The 20,744-nt window shown below is 39.8% G+C and overlaps 1 protein-coding gene across 1 annotated transcript in view; it reads left to right on the forward strand.

The window, feature by feature from the left end:
- The window catches only part of LCP1 (lymphocyte cytosolic protein 1), a 55,475-nt gene that overhangs the window by 13,657 nt on the left and 21,074 nt on the right, over window positions 1–20,744 (forward strand). Inside the window, exons 2-9 of the mRNA XM_059996258.1 lie at window positions 5,675–5,763; window positions 6,372–6,535; window positions 6,693–6,822; window positions 8,725–8,857; window positions 10,912–10,993; window positions 12,851–13,016; window positions 14,376–14,518; window positions 17,242–17,337. Coding sequence (XP_059852241.1) covers window positions 5,700–5,763; window positions 6,372–6,535; window positions 6,693–6,822; window positions 8,725–8,857; window positions 10,912–10,993; window positions 12,851–13,016; window positions 14,376–14,518; window positions 17,242–17,337 — 978 coding nt within the window. The 5' untranslated portion in view covers window positions 5,675–5,699. The remainder of the gene's footprint in view (window positions 1–5,674; window positions 5,764–6,371; window positions 6,536–6,692; window positions 6,823–8,724; window positions 8,858–10,911; window positions 10,994–12,850; window positions 13,017–14,375; window positions 14,519–17,241; window positions 17,338–20,744) is intronic.

Consider the following 20,744-nt stretch of genomic DNA (forward strand, 5'->3'; position numbering starts at 1 on the left):
CAGATGACACGTTGTTTTGGGTTACTCACTACTCAGTGAGGTGTTCGGAAGTTGTACAATTTTCCCCTGGATACGTATTGAACTTAGGAGGTAAAGGTGGGAATGTGGGTCCTGAGTTTCCAGTTTTACTTTCCCCACTGTGTCAAGTTGCAGGAAAAGTAGGGCACATTCAAAATAGTCCCTTGGCAATGTGATGCCATGTTACAGATGCCACTCTGATCCTAGCAGTTATATAATTGGGTGTCAATCTATCGAATCAAAATACCAACCCACACAGTGCTACCTCCTTTCAGAAATGATGCCAGTTCAGGAGCCATTTCATTTTGCCAGGTCACCTTTTATCAACCTGTCTACTTCTTTTCATTATCAGTTAGGAAACTCCTCAGAGAAAATTCAGCTTACATTTTTACATTTATTTCAAAGAACGCATTTCCTTCTGTAAATTCTACAGCACTGTGCTCTATAGTAAACTCCTGCAGATTGTTTCTACATTCAGATTTCAGGGAACTTGAGTCAGGTACTTTTATTATAAGAAGTCATTCTCAGAAATTCTCTTTCACTACCCATCTGGAAAATACCAGCCTCCTTGAAACAGAGACTCAGAACTGGCTGACCTAAAGGAATGGACAGGTTTGGTGGCTTTTGCAGTTGGTGGTTATCTGATTTTCTTATGACTTTAAAAATAATCTTATTAAAAAGAACAACTGGTACTTTCTTTGGCCAAATGTCCTGGGATTTTATAATCATTGATTTAATAAATGTAAGTGCTTACAGAGAAAGTAGCCAGACGTGACTTAGATGAATGATTTGAGATGTGTCTTCTTAGATTCATGACTTGGGCAGTGATTCAGAAATGGGGTTCCAAAATTCACCACTGATTTGCAAAAAACCTTAAGATGGTTCTTGGCGAGTCATAGTTAGATGATACAGTCATTGAAAAGGGCCACACTTACTGCAGAAGCGGTAGAGCAGAGCCCAAGAAACTGCTCACTCATGCCCTGAAAGGGACATGCCTTCCTCAGCCACTTCTTTTAAGCTCCAGATGGGAGTATCCAAAAGCCACAGCCCGTCCCATTACTGCAGCGACCTCTCTGGAGTCAGCTGCCAATACGGTGCCGGTAATTTGCAAACAAACCCTTGTCAATTCTCCTTAAGGATCTTAGTCATATTATAACCCAAACCATCAAACATGCGTGAATTAAAATGGGTGTTTTTTTCAGGTAAACATATTAATAGACTGTGTAAAGTACCTAATATTTGATTCTCGCCCCAGCCATGTCCTTCTTAGAAATGGTCTGATCCACATGTTTTTCCATCAGTTACCTCCTTTCCCTGCTTCTCTGCTTTGTGAAAATGCTGTCATTTGCACATTCCGTTCAATTAGTTAAAGAGTCTGTTCTCAGTTCTGGATCTTAATGGCCCTGTGAATGGTCAGTCCATCCTTTTCCTGCTCTGCTCTTTCAGCTCTGCATTTGCAAACCCTAGCCTGGCAGTGCTTTGAGGACTTGTACATAGACAAAGCATTTCATCTCATTGGACCTTAAATCTCTTTATTTATAAAATAAGGGAGTTGTACTAAATTATTTCTTAGCTTGCTCTGTCTCTAAAAGTTGGGTTGTGTTTCCAGGACTTACAGCTCACTCTGATGGTAAAAGAGATTCTCTCTCCATATCTATTTGTGTTTGGGTGCAACAAACAACAAACGGTATCAGAGTAATTTAGGCTGGTGAAGCCTTCCTCTCCAATTCACCTCTTAAATTAATTCAATCTATTCTCTTTTCCTTTAGCTATTAAATCACTGGAGGGTTTTGGACTTTTTTAATTTGAAGGCTGTCTCACTATTTGGCTTCTCCCAGTTGATCCTTCCCATTTATGTAAATCTCTTACAAAAATGTGGTTTACCAGATGCTCAAGGTTTTTCATCTTGTCCTACCTGCCATGGTTTAAAAATCACATCGTTTTAAAATAACCCTACTTTCCCTTCCTAGGTCTTTTATTTGAATGGGCCCTGCAATTTTTATTCTAAAATATTTTCTCTGCTTTTTTACTGTACCATGATCTTGAGATTTTCTTTCTTACCCAACACTGTAATTCTTTCCTTTCTTCCCTGGTCCTGCCCTTGATCCTTAAAATACAGTCTCATTCCCTGCCTTTACATATATTTCTCACCAGGGTCTCACAGTGCTCTCAAATCTAAAACTCTTACGTCAAAGGATAGGCCAAGTTTAGATTCGGAGATCCCATTCATTCTCTTTTTTTTTTTTTTTTTTTTTTGCGGTACGCGGGCCTCTCACTGTTGTGGCCTCTCCCGTTGCGGAGCACAGGCTCCGGACGCGCAGGCTCAGCGGCCATGGCTCACGGGCCTAGCCGCTCCACGGCATGTGGGATCTTCCCGGACCGGGGCACGAACACGTGTCCCCTGCATCAGCAGGCGGACTCTCAACCACTGCGCCACCAGGGAAGTCCCAAGCTTTGATTTCTTAACACGTGAAAGCAATAGCTTCCTGAGCTAGAACACCTGAATAGAGACTTCATATTATAGTTTTTTTAATCTCCCATAAGCTAGGCATGTTATATACTTAATGAATAATTGCTGAATGAATGAATGAATGGGTGGATGGAATGAGTGTCTAACAGAAATGCAAAGCAACGTAAATAGACAGCATGGGAGAGGAGAAAAGACTTGAGAACTGGAATCTTGCTGCTCCTCTACCTGGCTGTGTGATCTGAAAGATGAATCTTCTCTGAGTTTCTGGTTCCTGCTCTATAAAGTAGGGCTACATGTACCTATGCCATCAGCCTTCCTTGAGCAACATTATAAGAAACATAAAACTTGCGTTTACTACATCCCACAAGTGTCCTCTTCTCCAGGCCTAGGTGAAGACATTGCTCTCAGACCTCAGTTCTCCTGCCCTAAGAAGAGTGGTTTGTCTTATGTAAATAGAGTGAATTATGTAACGGATACGTCCTTTCTTCATTGAGCATCTCTAGAACTCAGAGCTAGATTTTCAGCGTACTTCTAGCAAAACGTTCAGTCCTGACCATGTGTTTGAAATATGCAAACTCTTGCTTGCTGTCCTCTTATTTCACCTAAGCTAATTACTCCTTCTCCCTGATCACATGATTTTATTGGTTTACTTCTTAGGTTTGGTTAGATCTTTGTAACTGGGCTCAGATTGTTTTCGGAACAAGGCTTGATTTAAAAAAAAAAAAAGAAAGGAAACAAACAAAAAAAAAGAAAGAAAAGAAGGAAGGAAAGAAGAAAGGAGGGAAGCGGGGGAGGGAGAGAGACAGAGAAACAGACAGACAAAAAAGGAAGGAAAGGAAGTGAAGGCAAGAAAGTCAGAAAGCCAGTAGCTGCCTCTTGAGGGTTATTGGGATGTGTGAGACTGTGTCTCCTTACACAGTTAAGCCCTCGACAGTTTCTGCCTTCCATCAGAGAAGCCAATGGACCAGTACATTTTTAGATATAAGGTAAATAATAATACAATAAATCTTTATTGATAATAAAAGATATTTTTAAAGGAATTGAAATAATAACAATATATGTAATTCCACGATTTTAAAATCATGCTCCCTGGAATTCCCACCATGCATAGATGACAAGGAGAAGGAGGTGGGATAGTGGAGGTAAGGTGACCTTCAGGGTCTTTTTCAACCAAAGGCTTTCAGAGTTGTTTTTTTTTTTTTTAATTGAAGTATAGTTGATTTACAATGTTGTATTAGTTTCAGATGTACAGCAAAGTGATTCAGTTATACATATATAAATATCTATTCTTTTTCAGATTCTTTTCCATTAGAGGTTATTGCAAGATACTGAACATAGTTCCCTGTGCTATACAATAGGTCCTTGTTGTTTATCTATTTTATATATAGTAGTGTGTATCAGTTAATCCCAAACTCCTAATTTATCCCTCCCCAGAGTTATTTTTATTTGTTCGCTGTTATTTACATGTAAGGTTTCTATTCACAGAGGGTTGCTTAGGAAAACAAAAGTTTGAAACTACTGATACACGTGATAAATGGTATGTGGCAGGATAGTGAGTTGGTGGATAATGGATGAGAACTTGCAAAATTGAGCATAACGCATTTCTGGCCAACAGGTTTAAGTGCTGAAACTGTTCCCTTTCATGTGTGGTTGTTCATTGTCACTGAGAACAAGTACAGCACTATAAAATGATGTGCAAATATCGAAAAGGAAATCCATTTAAAACAGTATCCAGGGCTTCCCTGGTGGCGCAGTGGTTGAGAGTCCGCCTGCCGATGCAGGGGACGCGGGTTCGTGCCCCGGTCCGGGAAGATCCCACATGCCACGGAGCGGCTGGGTCCGTGAGCCGTGGCCGCTGAGCCTGCGCGTCCGGAGCCAGTGCTCCGTAACGGGAGAGGCCACAGCAGAGAGAGGCCCGCGTACCGCAAAAACAAAAAACAACAACAAAAAAAAAACAAAAAAAAACAGTATCCAGTCACAAATTTTAAATATTTTTAAAAATCAGTAATTTCACGAAAATTCCCCAAATATAATTATGCATAGAAGTACCCCTTCTCCCACACTCTCACCCCACTTATCCCTTCCCCACCAGGAAATCCTATAAGCTTTAATGGAACTCCTATTTGAAACATGGGCGTGTGAATTAGCTAGAGACAAGAATATAATCCATTTTCTGTTGCATTCTCTTTCTCCCCACTAGAGGGCAGCCGTAAGGCACAGGGAAAGGGAAAATACTCAGGCATTAGCATTGTTTCTCAGCCAACACTAGCCTTTCTGAGAACACCTAAAAAGTCCCTCAAATTCCCATATATGAATGATTAGCGAGTCAGATTCCCTTCCTCTTTTCTTAAATATTTAGAGAACTTTGATAACTCCCTTTGAAGTTATAAAATTTATCTGTTGGCTTGGCCAAACCTATTCATTTGCAGTATGAACGTGAAGATATCTCTTAAAAAGACATTTATATAAAAGTTGTGTTTTGGTTGTATATTTCTGTGTTTCAGACTACTCCAAAATGTGATTTTAAACAACCATCATTTTACCATCTCTCAGTTCTGTTGGTTTCAGAATTCTGGGCAATTCTGCTTCATGTGATGTTGGCTGAGCTTGTGTTCATCCGGGGGCTCAAGTGGGCTGGAATGTCCAAAATGGCCCACTCCGCTGGCTGGTAGTTGATGCTGGCTGTCGGCTGGGGGGCACAGCAGGGACTGTTAACCAGAGCATCCAGTTTTCATACTTCATGTGGCTTCTTCCTGTGGCTTAGACATCTCACAGCACAGCAGTTATGTTCCAAGAGGGAACAGCCCAAGGATGAGCATTCCAGAAGGAGGGAGAATTCCAAAAGGCAGGAAGCAGAAGTTTCCAGCCCCAGACATGGCTTCTCCAGCCTTCTAAATGGTCAAAGCTGTCGCAGGATCAGCCCAGATTCAAGGAGAGGGAAATAAACTCCATCTCCTGATGTGAGGAGAGAATCAAAGGGAGGAGAGAGACTGGTGCAGACCATCTTTGGAGACCACCACAATGAGGGTTAAGAAAAAGGCTATTTCTTACATTTTGGGAAGATAATTATAAGTCATGATGGATGCAGAGGAATATTTCTTTACTTACTAAATGAGAATTGCTTCTCAGTGTTGTATTTTAAGAAGATACACATCAACCACTCCCTATGTTGTCCCCTCTCTGCAGATCTGTTGCCTAAAGCAATAAAAAAATGGCCAGAGGATCGGTATCTGATGAAGAAATGATGGAGCTCAGAGAAGCTTTTGCCAAAGTTGGTAAGTAAACCTGATACCTCAAGTCACACAATTCTCTTCTTTTTTAGTAGCTTTAGGACAGATGCGGTGACTGGTAACATGAGCAAAATAGCAGAAGGGACAGGAATACAGTGGTATTGGTTAGAGGAGCTGGGAAACATTTTTGAAAGCTGTTCTTCAAGAAGATTACTTCTTTCTCTATCTAAACATGGAATATGGGCCCTTTGTCATCTGTAGCCTTTCCTGGTAATGGCCAACTAAGTCTCATCTTTCATGGCTTGTCTGCTTTCTTTGGTTTCCTTTGTTTTCCTAGTATTCCATACTTACTCTTACTCTGTAGCCCCAAACCTGTGATTTATTTTCGCATCTGTTTCTATGAGAGTCTCTTCAGATTCAGCTGTCAGAACCTCTGTTTTGAAATTATGACTCTTGGATGTTGGAAGTGATGCTAATGCCCATATCCAATAGCAACCGGCCTCTTGTGAGATTCTGACTTTGCATGGGGTCAGGCCACAACCCCTGAATGACTGCCTCTCCTGCCCGCTCCCCTCCAATCCAGCCTACTCTCACCTCTCTTCATGCTGTGACCCAAATCGCCCCAAACCTTCAGCTCCCCGTTTGCCTTACAGATTCTGATGGCAATGGGTACATCAGCTGCAATGAGCTGAATGATTTGTTCAAGGCTGCCTGCTTGCCTCTGCCTGGGTACAGAGTGAGAGAAATTATAGAAAACATGATGGCTACAGGTGACCTGGACAAGGATGGGAAGATCAGCTTTGATGAGTTTATCAAGGTGAGATCCAAGGAGATGCATTTGAAATGTGGGAGTTCAATTCGGAAAACGTCCAGAAATACATTCCTACCCTCCTTGCTTCAACATTGCTTATTCTTTCCTTTATGGTTTTCTCAATCACAGATGGGGTTTCTAAAGATAAATTATGTTTTTGCAGGTTTTTCTTGGCCTGAAAAGCACAGACGTTGCCAAGACCTTTAGAAAAGCAATCAATAAGAAGGAAGGGATTTGTGCGATCGGGGGTACTTCAGAGCAATCTAGTGTTGGGACCCAACACTCCTATTCAGGTATGTGTACCAGTGTGGGGCGGGGAAGCTGAGGTGGAGAGAGTGTTGGGATGAGCTGAGGGCGGAGGGAGACAGAACCACGTCAGAAGGATCCACGTCTTCTAGGGTTACAGATTCCAAACTCAGTATTCAAACCTAAGGGGTACAAAGAAAGACAGATGTCAACATGAGTTTATTGACTACTGCCTATTTTCCCATGTATAAGTAGGCCAGCAGTTCTGGCTCCAGGTAGGGTCCGATACCAGATAATCTCATCAGCCTTTAAAAAGTACATTAAAGGCTGCAAAAATTCCTTTGTAAATCTTCTGGAGAAAAAGAGCTGCTCAAGCTTCTACCTCCAAAATGCCTGCTGAGCGGTCAAAAACAAGCCGTGTTTTCATTGATTTGAAGGAAAGTTGTATATTTATTCTGAAGGCTGCCATCCAGCAGCCTTCTCGGAAACTTCTCCGGAACAGTACAGTAATCCAATAATTCCCAAACTGAGGTCTCCAAAACATTAGTTGATCTTAAAGATCAGCTCATGGTTAAGCACGATTCTTAATTGCGAAGAAAATTTCACAGCCTCTTACTACGTAAACGTGCGTTAGGAATCTCCAAGTCAATAAAATGCTGTGCGATGTTTCCCAAACTTGTGTGACTTAGGATTCTTCTGAGGGACTCTTTTTTTCAGTGACATGCAATTTGGGAAACACGGTGCTGGGCTGTAAGGTATAACTTGAGGCTTTATTAACATCTCTAAAATCAACTTCTGGCAGCTTTACTGATAGGAAAGAAATAACGTATCACAAATGATTTCATTTCATAGCAATTTCATTATACAGTTTTCCCCTGCTACCTGAAAGTAGAGTGCTCCTATGAAACCTTTCATAAACTGAAATGGCGTAAAGCAAAGAAGCAGTTACCTTAGGACATACCTTGCTAATGGAATGCACAGAATAAGTTGAGATGAGACAGATGCTCACAGACACAGTTCAAAACAATGGCCGCTCGATGCTGAGGTGCGGAGTGTAGTTCCCCGGGAAGGAGCTGGGCAGGGCCACTCTCCCTGCTAGGGGTGCCCACCGCCTCTGTAAAACAAACACTGCAAAACAAACACGGAGAGCTATTTTTACTTTTAACCTTTTCTCGTAAAAGCAAAAATCCTCTTCGGATTTCTTTTGGTTAACGGAAACAGGTACTAATGTAGCTCTTTTGGCGTACAGCAAGTTTCAAAAAGTGGGGTTACCTGTAATTGTATAAAGAAGCTCAGAGATATTGCAGAGATCACCTGTGATCATCCCACATTTACATCAGCAGAGCTAGAGCTAAGCATTAAACCACATTCACATTTAAATTGTATATAAATATAAATAAACATTTAATTATTTATATATATTTACATGTATAAAATACAGATATGTATATATTTACTTCTTTTTAAAAAAGATATGTCTTTATTTTTTTAATATTTATTTATTTGGTCGTGCCGGGTCTTAGTTGCCGCAGGTGGGCTCCTTAGTTGTGGCACATGGGCTCCTTAGTTGTGGCATGCGTGTGGGATCTAGTTCCCTGACCAGGTATTGAACCTGGGCCCCCTGCATTGGGAGCGCGGAGTCTTAACCACGGTGCCACCAGGGAAGTCCCTATATATTTACCTCTAAATATAATATATTTGCATATATGTACCTTCTAAATCTGCTTGCTATATATATGTTTTATGATTGGAGTGAACAGAGATTCTGTGCCTATTTCCCCAATCATTTGAGATTTTTAAATGTCAATAAATGTGAGATGATAGGATAATGGATAAGATTAGCCGCACAATGTCTCTCCTGGGCACAAGAATCTAAGATCCATGTGTATAATTTTGTTTGTATCAGATTTTCACTTTGCAAATAAGTCATATTAATCATTTACTTGCAGAGGAAGAGAAGTATGCCTTTGTCAACTGGATAAACATAGCCCTGGAAAGTGACCCCGACTGTCGGCATGTCATCCCAATGAATCCAAACACCAATGATCTCTTCAGCGCTGTTGGAGATGGCATTGTGCTTTGGTAAATAACACAACCTTCTTGGCTTCCGAAGGTTTCCCTAGAATTTTCTGGAATACCAGCAATTCACTGCATTTATCTTTAGGCTCACTTCCTCTGGTACTCAGCTGGATCTGAAATGCTTTTCCAGACTTTCACGTGGCAGGTTCAGGAGAGCAAACTGCTTTCAAAAGCAGCTTATAATGAGACATGTAAAACTACCATCACTTGGGTGGAGGAGAGGTATGCACAGCACAGAGACAAACATGAACATAGAGATAGAGTAACACAAGATCAAAATCAATTATTTTTGGACTATATGTCATTTTGCTTCATCTGAGCATGGCCTGCTGTGAGAGTACATTGAATGATAGAATTGAATGATAATAGCAGCATGATAATTGAAGCATCCAATGCAAATCCTCAAGCAAAAGAACTATTATGTTGAACTACTATTATGAACTAAATATATGTTGTGTGAAAAAAAAAAAGAACTATTGAGTGGTGCACAAATGCTGCAGGCGCCTGGAAAAGGAGGGATGTATTCTATGCATGGGAGCCCTCTCAGCACGGTTGGGCAACGCAGGATGGTGCCTTTGAAGATGCCTCTGTGGCTCTTGCTTTGGCAGCCTCTCTGTCATTGTAAGATGTGGCATGAATGAGGAGGCTTGAAAGGCCCGATCTCAGGTGGGCTCGGGAATTGAAGGGAAAGATGTGTGGGCAAGACTTTGAGCCTCCTACCCCTCCTCTGCTCTGACCAGAGCAATTCCACTCTCGGTATTTTGTTTATTAGAGCTCACCATGAGATTTTATTTTTCAAAAGTTCAACGGCTGAAAAAAGACATCAGAAACCTAACCTGCATGTTCAGGTCCTGACTCTTTAGGTCCTGACTCTTTAAGACCACCCCCTGGTCTTCCCTCAATCTCTTTCTAGTTGTACCTCCCAAGACCCCCATGACTCAGGTACCCAGCCCAGGGCACGAGTGAAGGGTTGTAGGAATGATTGGATGCTTCATCAACCATACTCACTCTTCCCCATACACGCCCTGCTTACAACTTGCGACTCTGGCTTTGCCTTTTATTTTCCTTTTTAAGAATGTCCTTCCCCACCCTCTCCTCCTACACAAATCCATTTACTGTAAACCTCCTACCAATCTCTCCCTTCACTGAATTCTTAAAGCACATACTGTTTGTAGTACTTTGGGAACCATTATAATGTTCTGCTTTGGACTGTTATGTAAATTTTCATATCCATATATTTTGTCTCTGTAATTTGACTCTAAGCTTTTCAAGGGCAGGGATAGCGTATACTTTTTTAAGCCACCCCTCTCTCCTACTGTTTCCCAGAGCTTCTAGTTCACTAGAGTTTCATATTTTTCAAATAATGATTTAGGGGTTTGTTTTGCCTAAATTGCAATAAAGTGCCTTTTATTTAAATATATGTACACACACACACACACACACACACACACACACACACACGCAGAGCAAAGTTGTGGAAATACATCTTTATTTAAGCATCTATATGCCTAAAAATTGTTAGAAAAAAAGTTAATGTTGATTTCTCTTATTAAAAAAAGAAATAGTCACTTTCAAGTTTATTATTCTTTGATTTTGTTGTTGTTCCTTTGGATTTTTTCCCAACTTCCTTTCTCTAAATAAGATGGAAGTGACCTAAGGACATTTATTTTTAATGACCCATTGGAGGTTAAACCAAAGCTAAGTGGGTAAAATAAGTTTTTCATAAATAATAGCTGTTTATTTTGGATGTCTGACCAATGTATTAGATACTTAAGTGGGAGACATTGCTAAAGTACTGATACTATAATGCCTACAGGAGAATATAAAACATTTTATTATATGATCAGTTGAAGGTATAGAGTTTGACCAGCTGTCAAATAGAAATTTAGACATTGTATAAGCTCAGAAGTGTACAGATAATCTTTTATATAGTGGAGCAATTTTCATGGCTAACGATGTTGCTGTCCTCTTTGCTTATGGCATTGCTAGAATTTAAACTCAGTGTCACTGGGCTCTTTTATTTAGAAGCCTGCTTTATTTAATTGTTTCTCTTTCAGTAAAATGATCAACCTATCAGTGCCGGACACAATTGATGAAAGAACAATCAACAAAAAGAAACTCACCCCTTTCACCATTCAGGTGTGTCTTCCCTGTGTTACCTTAATGTAGGATTGTGCTTTGAAGAAATGAGTCGCCGTGACTGCTGAGTCAGCCTTTTTCAGGCGCTCAGACATTATTTCCAAAGCCCAGGCTTTGGGCTGGTGATCTGTCATGACTAGTAGGGAGAGGGGGACACATTTCTATTTTGTCTTGTATTAATATAGTGGGCGGGGTGAGGGAAGTTAGTGAGTATTAGTAGTTGGGGCAGACTTTGTTCTGGCCACGTATGAATAAAATTCACATCGGCTAAAATATAACTCAAACTTTCCCTGGCAATTTATCTCGGAGCTGATGCCAACTACACAATATTTTATCTGAAAAGATTAGCCTTTCTAAGAAGTGAGGGGGTAAAAAAAGAGAAGTGCTCTGGCAGCCTTCACGGTGCTATTGGCCACAGACACCCATGTGATAAATATAACTTGCTTTTATGCCTTCAGTTTGTCGATTAACTGGAACAGTGACCGGTAGTAAGTAAGCTGCATTTCTGTCTTATGTTCCAGCATTTTAACATTATTGTAATCTTTTGCTCAGAAACCACATCTCACTTCTTAAATCCTGAGCAATATATTATGTCCTGTTTGGATTTAAGCAACCCTGTGTTCCTAAAAAATGGAAGCCGTGATCAAAGCAAGAGCTATGATTAAATGTACATGAAGGCACTTAACGTCATATATAATCTTGATGTTAAATTTTAGTCTTGGCCGTAAGTGGACGTGATATTTTTTACTTGTCATTTTGAGCTCTACATTAGGGTAAAAACCCAGTTTTCTTCTGATAATCCCCTTCCCAATTCACTGGTGGCCTGTGTTTTGTTTTTAATCTGTCATAAAAACAAGTTCTGTACATCTTTGACTCTGATATCTCCTTCTTTGTGGACTCAAAAATAATAGTAGAGTTGACCCTTGAACCATGGGGGGAAGGGGGTGTGTCAGCCCTCCGCTCGGTCCAAAATCCAAATATAATTTACAGTCTGCCCTTCCTGTACTTGGTTCCTCCATAACCACGGTTCTGCGTCCATGGTGTCAACCAACCGTGGATCATGTAGTACTGTAGTATTTACTATCGGTAAAAACCTACATGTAAGTGGATCCAGCAGTTCAAACCTGTGTTGTTCAAGGATCAACTGTAGAAAGACCCTGGACTGCAAATTTCACTGACCCTATCCCAACTGTATATGAGTTACCTTACATACATTGTTGTTAGTTATAAGAACATATAATCTGTATGCATGTGGATATGCGTGTGTGTGTTTGTGTGTAGGGACACACAAATGTCTAGGGACTCAAGGTCCCTAGATATTATAGATAATCAATAAATTGTCCTAGTAAAAACCGCTCTGTCTTTTCTAGGAATTTCATTTGAATCTTTTTCATTCCTTCAGTATCCAATCTGAATGTCAAAAAGATATTTTGTTACTCTCTTTCATGACCTTGATTTACATCAACAACTGGGTTATTGACAATAGCTAGTCACAAGACAGTGACCGCCCTCAAATGTGCCCCTTCGTTGCTGGCTGATGGAGATGCTGAGAGCAGAGGTTCCATCAGAGAGCAGTATGGAAAGAGAAGACTGGTTAGTTTCATCGGGACCAGGATGAGCCTTCAGCTCAGGGCTCTGGCTTGATGGACTACGCCACTGCCTGAGCCCAGCGTCTGGTTACTGGATTTTACTCCAGTAAAATCCAGGTGTTACTCCCTGCTTTTTTTCAGTGTTAAAAATCTAGTGAAGACAATGCCTATGAACTTTCTAGAAGCAAAACGTTGCTGCTGCCGATCAAGGATGATCATTTGGCAGCTGCAAAGTCAAAAACAAACTTGCATACTTTTTCCCCTTCAGGAGAATCTGAACCTGGCTCTGAACTCTGCCTCAGCCATCGGCTGCCACGTGGTTAATATCGGGGCTGAGGACTTAAAGGAGGGGAAGCCTTACCTGGTCCTGGGACTGCTGTGGCAGGTCATCAAGATTGGGTTATTTGCCGACATTGAACTCAGCAGAAACGAAGGTACCAGCAAAGCCTCCGACGTTAATAACGGCATGACTTTTTGTTAGTGCGTGTGTTGGGGGCTGTGAGAGGAAGATGTCAGGAGTTGTCAAACTCAGAATCCTCAGTTTTTGAAACTACAGTTATATCCAATCCATTGTATTAATGTAACACATTCTATCCACACTGCCCAGACTTTTTAAAACAATGGAGCAAAAGCTTTTTTAAGACCACAGACTACTAATAAGGCTTGTTTAGAACCTAGAGCTCAGTCTAGCTGTCTGGGACCCCAACCTCAAGGGCTTTTCTGAGCTCACTTTGCCTTTAGACGCTTTGTAACAAATTAGGCTAATTTAAACTTGGATTTTACAAAGTGATTCACATTCGTATACTGCAGTGATAGCACCAGAGTAGAAACTCAGTCTCTTTCTTACCAAGATTATAGGAAATTACATTTAGAGTTTCAGAGTTCTCAACTGAGTATTTGTAGCTGTCATTCTTATCCCACCTGCTGTCAGCGTCCTAAGCATTTAAACAATTCAACCTGTCCTTTAGACAGTAATAGTAGACCTTGATAAATATACACAACACACTGTTACCTTTCATTTTTCCTGTACAGATCCTAGTAATATGAAATCTGTAGCCAAATTCTAACCTTTTATATATATATATATATATATATATATATATATATGTAATTTACGTGTCCAAATCAAAGTAACCAGTGAAGAATCCTGGGGTACCATTTGAAAACCAGTATGTTAAACAGAATATAAAGAAGAAACAAGCAAATAGGGAACTTAGAACACATTAGAAAGAATATTGATTTGCAAATAATGACCTCAGCTAAATGTAAACCTTCTAGCTGAGCAAAAATGACTTAATTCATCTGGGAAACAGAGGAAAGAGTTAATTACACTTTCTGAGATGCTATAATTATGCAGGTAAGCATTTGAAATATAAAACACCTATGGGAATAAACAAGAGGACATTGTCATGATTATGAAATAGATCTCTTAAAAGCAAAAATGTCATATCATATCAAACGTGCTCTGACAGACCCCGCAGAGTATTCTGAGTCGATAGTCTGGGTTATTTCCACGGCTCTGCTCCTGTGTTCTGAGGCATAGCACTGATATTCATTGGTGCCCTGTCTTCTCCACCCGAAAAATGGGGACAATAACTAGGCTTACAATACCTTACACCTCTTTTTAGGGAATAATAATAAAGTGTTTATTCCATGGGAGAGGCTATATGTCCCTCTATCCCAGAGAGATAACGTGGTATCTTTGACTTCCCAGCAGGGCTTAGTTTAATTTATAACTAATCCCCCCAAATATCCCCTGCATTTATTTTTCTTCGGTTGTTGCTCCTCTTCAGCACTGGCCGCTCTTTTGAGAGAAGGGGAGAGTCTGGAGGATATGATGAAACTCTCCCCTGAGGAGCTCCTGCTGAGATGGGCTAATTACCACCTGGAAAACGCAGGCTGCAGCAAAATCAACAACTTCAGCAGTGACATCAAGGTAGGAGGAGGGTACTTTGTACACGACTAACCACAGGGGTGAAGGGAATTGGGGCATTAACAGAGAAGAGACAAAGATAAAGACAAAGGGGCTTCATCTCTTCAGAAGTTCTGGCATTAGTTAGAGTGGCCGGTGCTGTTTCGGGGCCCATGCTGTTCTCGAGTCCATGTGCAGCTCCAGCTCAGGGCCACATGCAGACCTGACCAAGGAAGGCCCTAGCAACCATACCACATCAAACGAGATGGGTGTCCCCTGGAGTTTCAACATCAGAACGTAGAGGGATGAGGGTGAGTTAGAGGAAGAGCAAGAGGTAAGACTGATTTTTAGGTAAAGAGAGTCTGTGTAGGATTCTAATGTCTTTCTGATTTTATCAACGGGAGCATCAGATGGGGATTCCTTTAAAAAAAATTAAACCAAGATTACTCTTCTAATTATCCTAATCATAGCAAACAGTGTGTACTGCATGCCAGGCACTGTTCTAACTGCTTTATGCATGTATTGACTCATTTAATCCTCACAACAGATCTTTGAGATAAGGATTATTATTTGCTCATTTTGCAGATAAGGAAACCGAGGTAAAGAGAATATAAGTAACTTGCTCGAGTTCACATAGCTGGGGGAGTGGGGTCAGGACTCAAACTGAGCAGTTGACCTCCATGATACTTGACCACCATACATACTGCTCCTCTAAAACAATTCGTAAATTTCTTGAAAGCTTTTTATTTGTAGAAACCAGAGTGATGTTTAAAAGATAATGATTCTGGAAACCATCTGCAATGAGAATTAACCCCAGAAATCGTAGAAGACACAGTTAGTCCTACAACAGCGATCCAAAGGGGGAAAGGCTGAGGGAAGCATGCACTGTAGTTTTCAAGTTTGTGAAAAGTTCCATGCCAAGGTGAAAGGAGCAGCTTGTTAGCATTGATAACAGATGGGCCGACACAGAAAGAGCTTAAGGAGCGGGAAGGAATGTCAGTCCCAGGAGGAAATGGTATGAGATGCTGGAATGCAACATGAGAAAAACATTCCAGTCTCCACTTTCTCAAAAGTTAAAGACATTTTCTCCAAAGACGAAGAGTCAGACGAAAGGTCACATGACTCACCAAGTCAACCCAGGCTTGTATTTCTTGAGTGACAACTTCCCCCTGCTGTGGACTTATGGCTTTTAGAACTCAAGGTCTGCCAGGCACAGTACCAATTAGAGTGAAGCTTCTAGATGGAAAGTCCCCAGTTCCTTAGGACATAAGCTAATAATGCCAAATTTTTTTTCTAACTACACAACTTTCATTGGTTATTAACATTCTTCTTGCACCACCAGCCAAACTGGGATTAATCAGAAACTGGACAGCATCCCTTTGTGCTCAACACTTAGGTTCTGCAATCATTTCAGCCAAAATTCTCAAACTTTTCAGATAAAATTAGGATGCTTGGTTGGAGCCATAAATTTACCTGAGTTCCTGTGACTGAAAGGCTGTGTTCTTTAGAATATGAGATAGGAACTGGCAAGCTGAGCACTTATACAGTGGATGTGCCTGTTCTCTGGGAGTAGCTGCCTCACCACCAACGTTAGTGCTGTGACATGTAAGTCTGAGCATGTGGCTCAGACTTTGGGAGGTGCCCTTAAATCACACAAAGTCAGCAAAGGAGGGGAGAACCCCCAAAATACAATGAATGAGACAAGTCTCTTAGGGTCTGGTGAAATGAGGTGACTCTTAGCAAAGCTAAACAGATGGGACACATGATGTGCAGATTTTATTCATGCCTAACCCTGCGTGGAACTTTCACTGACTTCGAAATACCTACAGCAAAAAGTAAGAGAAAGGAGAAGGTAGAGAGAAGAGATGAAACAGCATCCATGGTCGGTGCTCTCTCTTCTCATCTTTCTAATGTCACAGGAGGTGAGCATACCTCTGCTCTCCCTGGGCTTTACCCAGTTTTTAAAAACAAACAGAGGGACAGCTGATTTTTCAGTCTTTAAGAGAAATTAAGATGTCTTTAAATGATTTAAATAAACTACCTGAAAATCTGTATGCTTTCATTGAATGAGAATAAACTTGTAATTTTAAGACTATGATTCAGAAAATTTTTTGTCAATAAGCCTATTTCCAGAATCTAAGAAAACATGAGAATTCAGTATCCATATCTACTCTGCAATAGCTAAACTAAACCACTTTTTCTAGCTTCTTGATAAATAGTAAATGCACTTCCCGTAATATTGCTCCCTTCACATAAAGACTGCTTGTGAATGCTTCAATATTCTGTCTTCGAAATCTTTTTCTTTTGATGATTGTCCATTTAAATGTGTTTTTAAACTCTGCCTTAAACTTCTGCTTCCTTTTTCTGTCGCTTTTTTTTTTTAACTAAACCTTAGCTGACTGACTTCTACAGCAATATAAAGGTATATATATTTTCCTGTATACAATTTAATACATGTAAACAAATTATTTTTCTCCCCTAAGATCAACAGAATAGCATTTGCCTTTTATGTATGTCCTGTATTTTTAGCTGTTATACTCCTTTTAAAAAGAAAGGCAAATATAATATATAAAGAGATAAATAGAAAATTCAAATTAGTGAATGTTCCCAGCTTTGTTAATTAAGTTGCATTCTTGAATGATTGTTGGGTGAGAAATGAAATAGGTTTGCTTTGGGGAAATTATTGTCGTGCTAAGTATGTAATTAGCTGTGCCATTTTGAAATTGTAATTTCCTCATTTCTCACAGGACTCAAAAGCTTATTACCACCTGCTTGAACAGGTGGCTCCAAAAGGAGAAGAAGGAGGTATTCCTGCTGTTGTTATTGACATGTCAGGACTGAGGGTAAGGCCATGCCCCAAGTCGTGTTAGATGTGATGATTCCTCTGCATTGGCTGTTCCATTGCCCTATGTGATGCTGGCTCCAGAGTTCCATGAGTGGACATCTCTGCTTAGAGCCGTGTTAAATTGTTAAAAACTGTTAACAGTTTTGGGTTGTAACTGTGGAAAATTGAAGCTGGAATTAAAATTAAGGAAGGAGAGGAATGCTAATTAAATGCCACACACCGTCAGAGGCACTTCTGCATGTGTCCCCTCATTTAACAGGCCCTGCAACACCAAGAAGGATTCTTTTTTCCATTTTTAGGTACCTGAATATTATTTCTAGAAATAGACAGGATATTTACACAAATAAATAAATTCCCACTATCACGATGAAAAACAAAATGAGATTCAGAGGGGTTCATTAATATGTTCAAGATCATGTGACAGATTAGTGGAAGTCATGTGATCCAAGCCTGGGGCTCTGTCCTCTATTAATCCTAATAAGAGGAAACCCCGCTTGCTGGGTTCTTCCTATGTGCCAGGTGTTATGCTGGGCACGTTGCTTACACTGCCCCTCGTCCTTGCAAACATCACTAAAGTAAGTGCTCATAACTCTGTTTTATAATTGAGGAAACTGAAGGTCAGAAAAGTTAAGAATCACCTCATGGCCACAGAGGCAGTGTGTGGCATAGCAAGGATTTAAGCCCAGGATGGCTCCGAAATCCGCTCAGCCACAGCCCTGCCTCACTACACCCTTGAGGGTCACGGGAGAAAGGGCTGGACAAGACCGTCTGAGTTTTTAGAGGTGTCTGGTATGAGGACCCATTGAAAACAAAGTGGACAGCCTAGAAGAAATGGACAAATTCTTAGAAAGGTATAACCTGCCAAGACTGAACCAGGAAGAAACACAAAATATGAACAGACCAATCACAAGTAATGAAATTGAAACTGTGATGAAAAGTCTTCCAACAAACAAAAGTCCAGGACCAGATGGCTTCACAGGTGAATTCTATCAAACATTTAGAGACGAGTTAACACCCATCCTTTTCAACCTCTTCCAAAAAATTGCAGAAGAAGGAACACTCCCAAACTCATTCTATGAGGCCACAGTCACCCTGATACCAAAACCAGACAAAGATACTACAAAAAAAGAAAATTACAGACTAAGATCACTGATGAATATAATGCAAAAATCCTCAACAAAATACGACGAAACAGAATCCAACAATACATTAAAATGAGCATACACCATGATCAAGTGGGATTTATCGCAGGAATGCAACGGTTCTTCAATACATGCAAAACAATCAACGTGATACACCATATTAACAAACTGAAGAGTAAAAACCACATGAAAGGATGCTCAACATCACTAATCATTAGAGAAATGCAAATCAAAACTACAATGCAGTATAACCTCACACCAGTTAGAATGGGCATCATCAGAAAATCTACAAGCAACAAATGCTGGAGAGGGTGTGGAGAAAAGGGAACCGTCCTGCACTGTTGGTGGGAATGTAAATTGATACAGCGACTATGGAGAACAGTATGGAGGTTCCTTAAAAAACTAAAAATAGAATTACCATATGATCCAGCAGTCTCACTACTGGGCATATACCCAGAGAAAACCATAATTCAAAAAGACACATGCACCCCAGTGTTCATTGCAGCACTATTTACAATAGTCAGGTCATGGAAGCAACCTAAATGCCCATCAAGAGACGAATGGATAAAGAAGTTGTGGTACATATATACAATGGAATATTACTCAGCCATAAAAAGGAATGAAATTGAGTCATTTGTTGAGATGTGGATGAATCTAGAGACTGTCATACAGAGTGAAGTAAGTCAGAAAGAGAAAAACAAATATTGTATATTAACGCATGTATGTGGAACCTAGAAAAATGGTACAGATGAACTGGTTTGCAGGGCAGAAGTTGAGACACAGATGTAGAGAACAAACGTATGGACACCAAGGGTGGAAAACCGTGGTGGGGTGGGGATGGTGGTGTGCTGAATTGGGCAATTGGGATTGACATGTATACACTGATGTGTATAAAATTGATGACTAATAAGAACCTGCAGTATAAACAAACAAAAAAACAACTAATACTAAACTTTCTTTGGGTTATTTGTATGGAAATATATTAATATAAATGTTTCAGAAATTACATGAAATTTCTAAAAATCTTATATGTTCTGGTATAATGTTATAAGTCATAATTCTAGTTATTACTTTAAAATGTATATCTCAGAAATAACTAAATTTCCTTGTCAATTGCATTATTATGAACTTTCATCAAATCTTTAACCGTGGTCATTTTTAAGTCTTTTGTCATTTACAGACAGTTTTGGGTGTACTCTGATGCTTTTGCAAAAATGTTCCTATAAAAGGGTTTCATCTTCAAGGAATTCATGGAAACGACTCTGACAAGTACAGGTTTCTGGTAACTGACCATACTGCTGAACTGAATGAATAAGAGTTTTCAGAACTCTAATGGAAAACTGATGAATTCATAAAAGTACTAACAAAAGATCAAGATGAAAAAAAAATTACATGGGACTGAGTGAACTGATGAAGATGATTATAGTTTCTGTGACTTTCTGTTTGAATAAAAAAAAAATCCCACAAGGACTCAGAGGTGTAAAAAATATACAAATCAATTTTCACTGCAAGTAAAGGAGCTGTTACAGTGGAGGATTACTGGACTGAATGTCAATATTATGACATAGTATGAGTGTGTTTCGTGTTTGGTAATTGCAATCATTGTTGCTTTTGTTGTGGTCATCCAAAAAAAAAATTTATTCTTACAGTTGTCTCATCTGTTGTTCAGCCACATTATCTGACACAGATAGGATTTAGAGAGAATAATCTTAGAAAATCAGTATGGTTGAAATCGTCAAGAAAAAAAATCCTGTGGGTCAATCCAAAAGAAAATCTTGATGGAATGTTTTTATCTTATGTAGAAAAACAACTTTGGAAAGAAAACAAAAGATTTTGCCAAAAAAATAAATAGAACCATACAGTATAAAAAAAAAGAAAAGAAAACAAAGGGCACAACAAGGGTCCGATTAAAACTTCAGTTTTGCCAGCACTTTAGTATTGATGTAGAGAAGTTGCCTTACCCATTCTTGTGCCTCATTTCATATCATTAGAGTTAAATCCAATGAGTTAATATTAAAGTTAACTCATTCCTGCATGAGAAGTAGAGCTTCTGAAATGTATAGTGTTATCTAGCAGAGCATCATATTAAGAGATAATTCTAGTTTTAATAAGTTCCAGTTGTCTGAAAATTTGTGGTTTCATACACTTTTAAGAGCATTAAAGGGCAATGGACCATATTTCAACAAAACTTTAGTTTTCTGGTAAGAGTCTGTTTACAAATGACTGGAGATTCTCTAGAACTATTTGAATAGACTTTTAATAC

This window comes from Delphinus delphis, chromosome 18 (assembly GCF_949987515.2).
Source record: "Delphinus delphis chromosome 18, mDelDel1.2, whole genome shotgun sequence".
NCBI classification, from domain to species: Eukaryota; Metazoa; Chordata; class Mammalia; order Artiodactyla; family Delphinidae; genus Delphinus; species Delphinus delphis.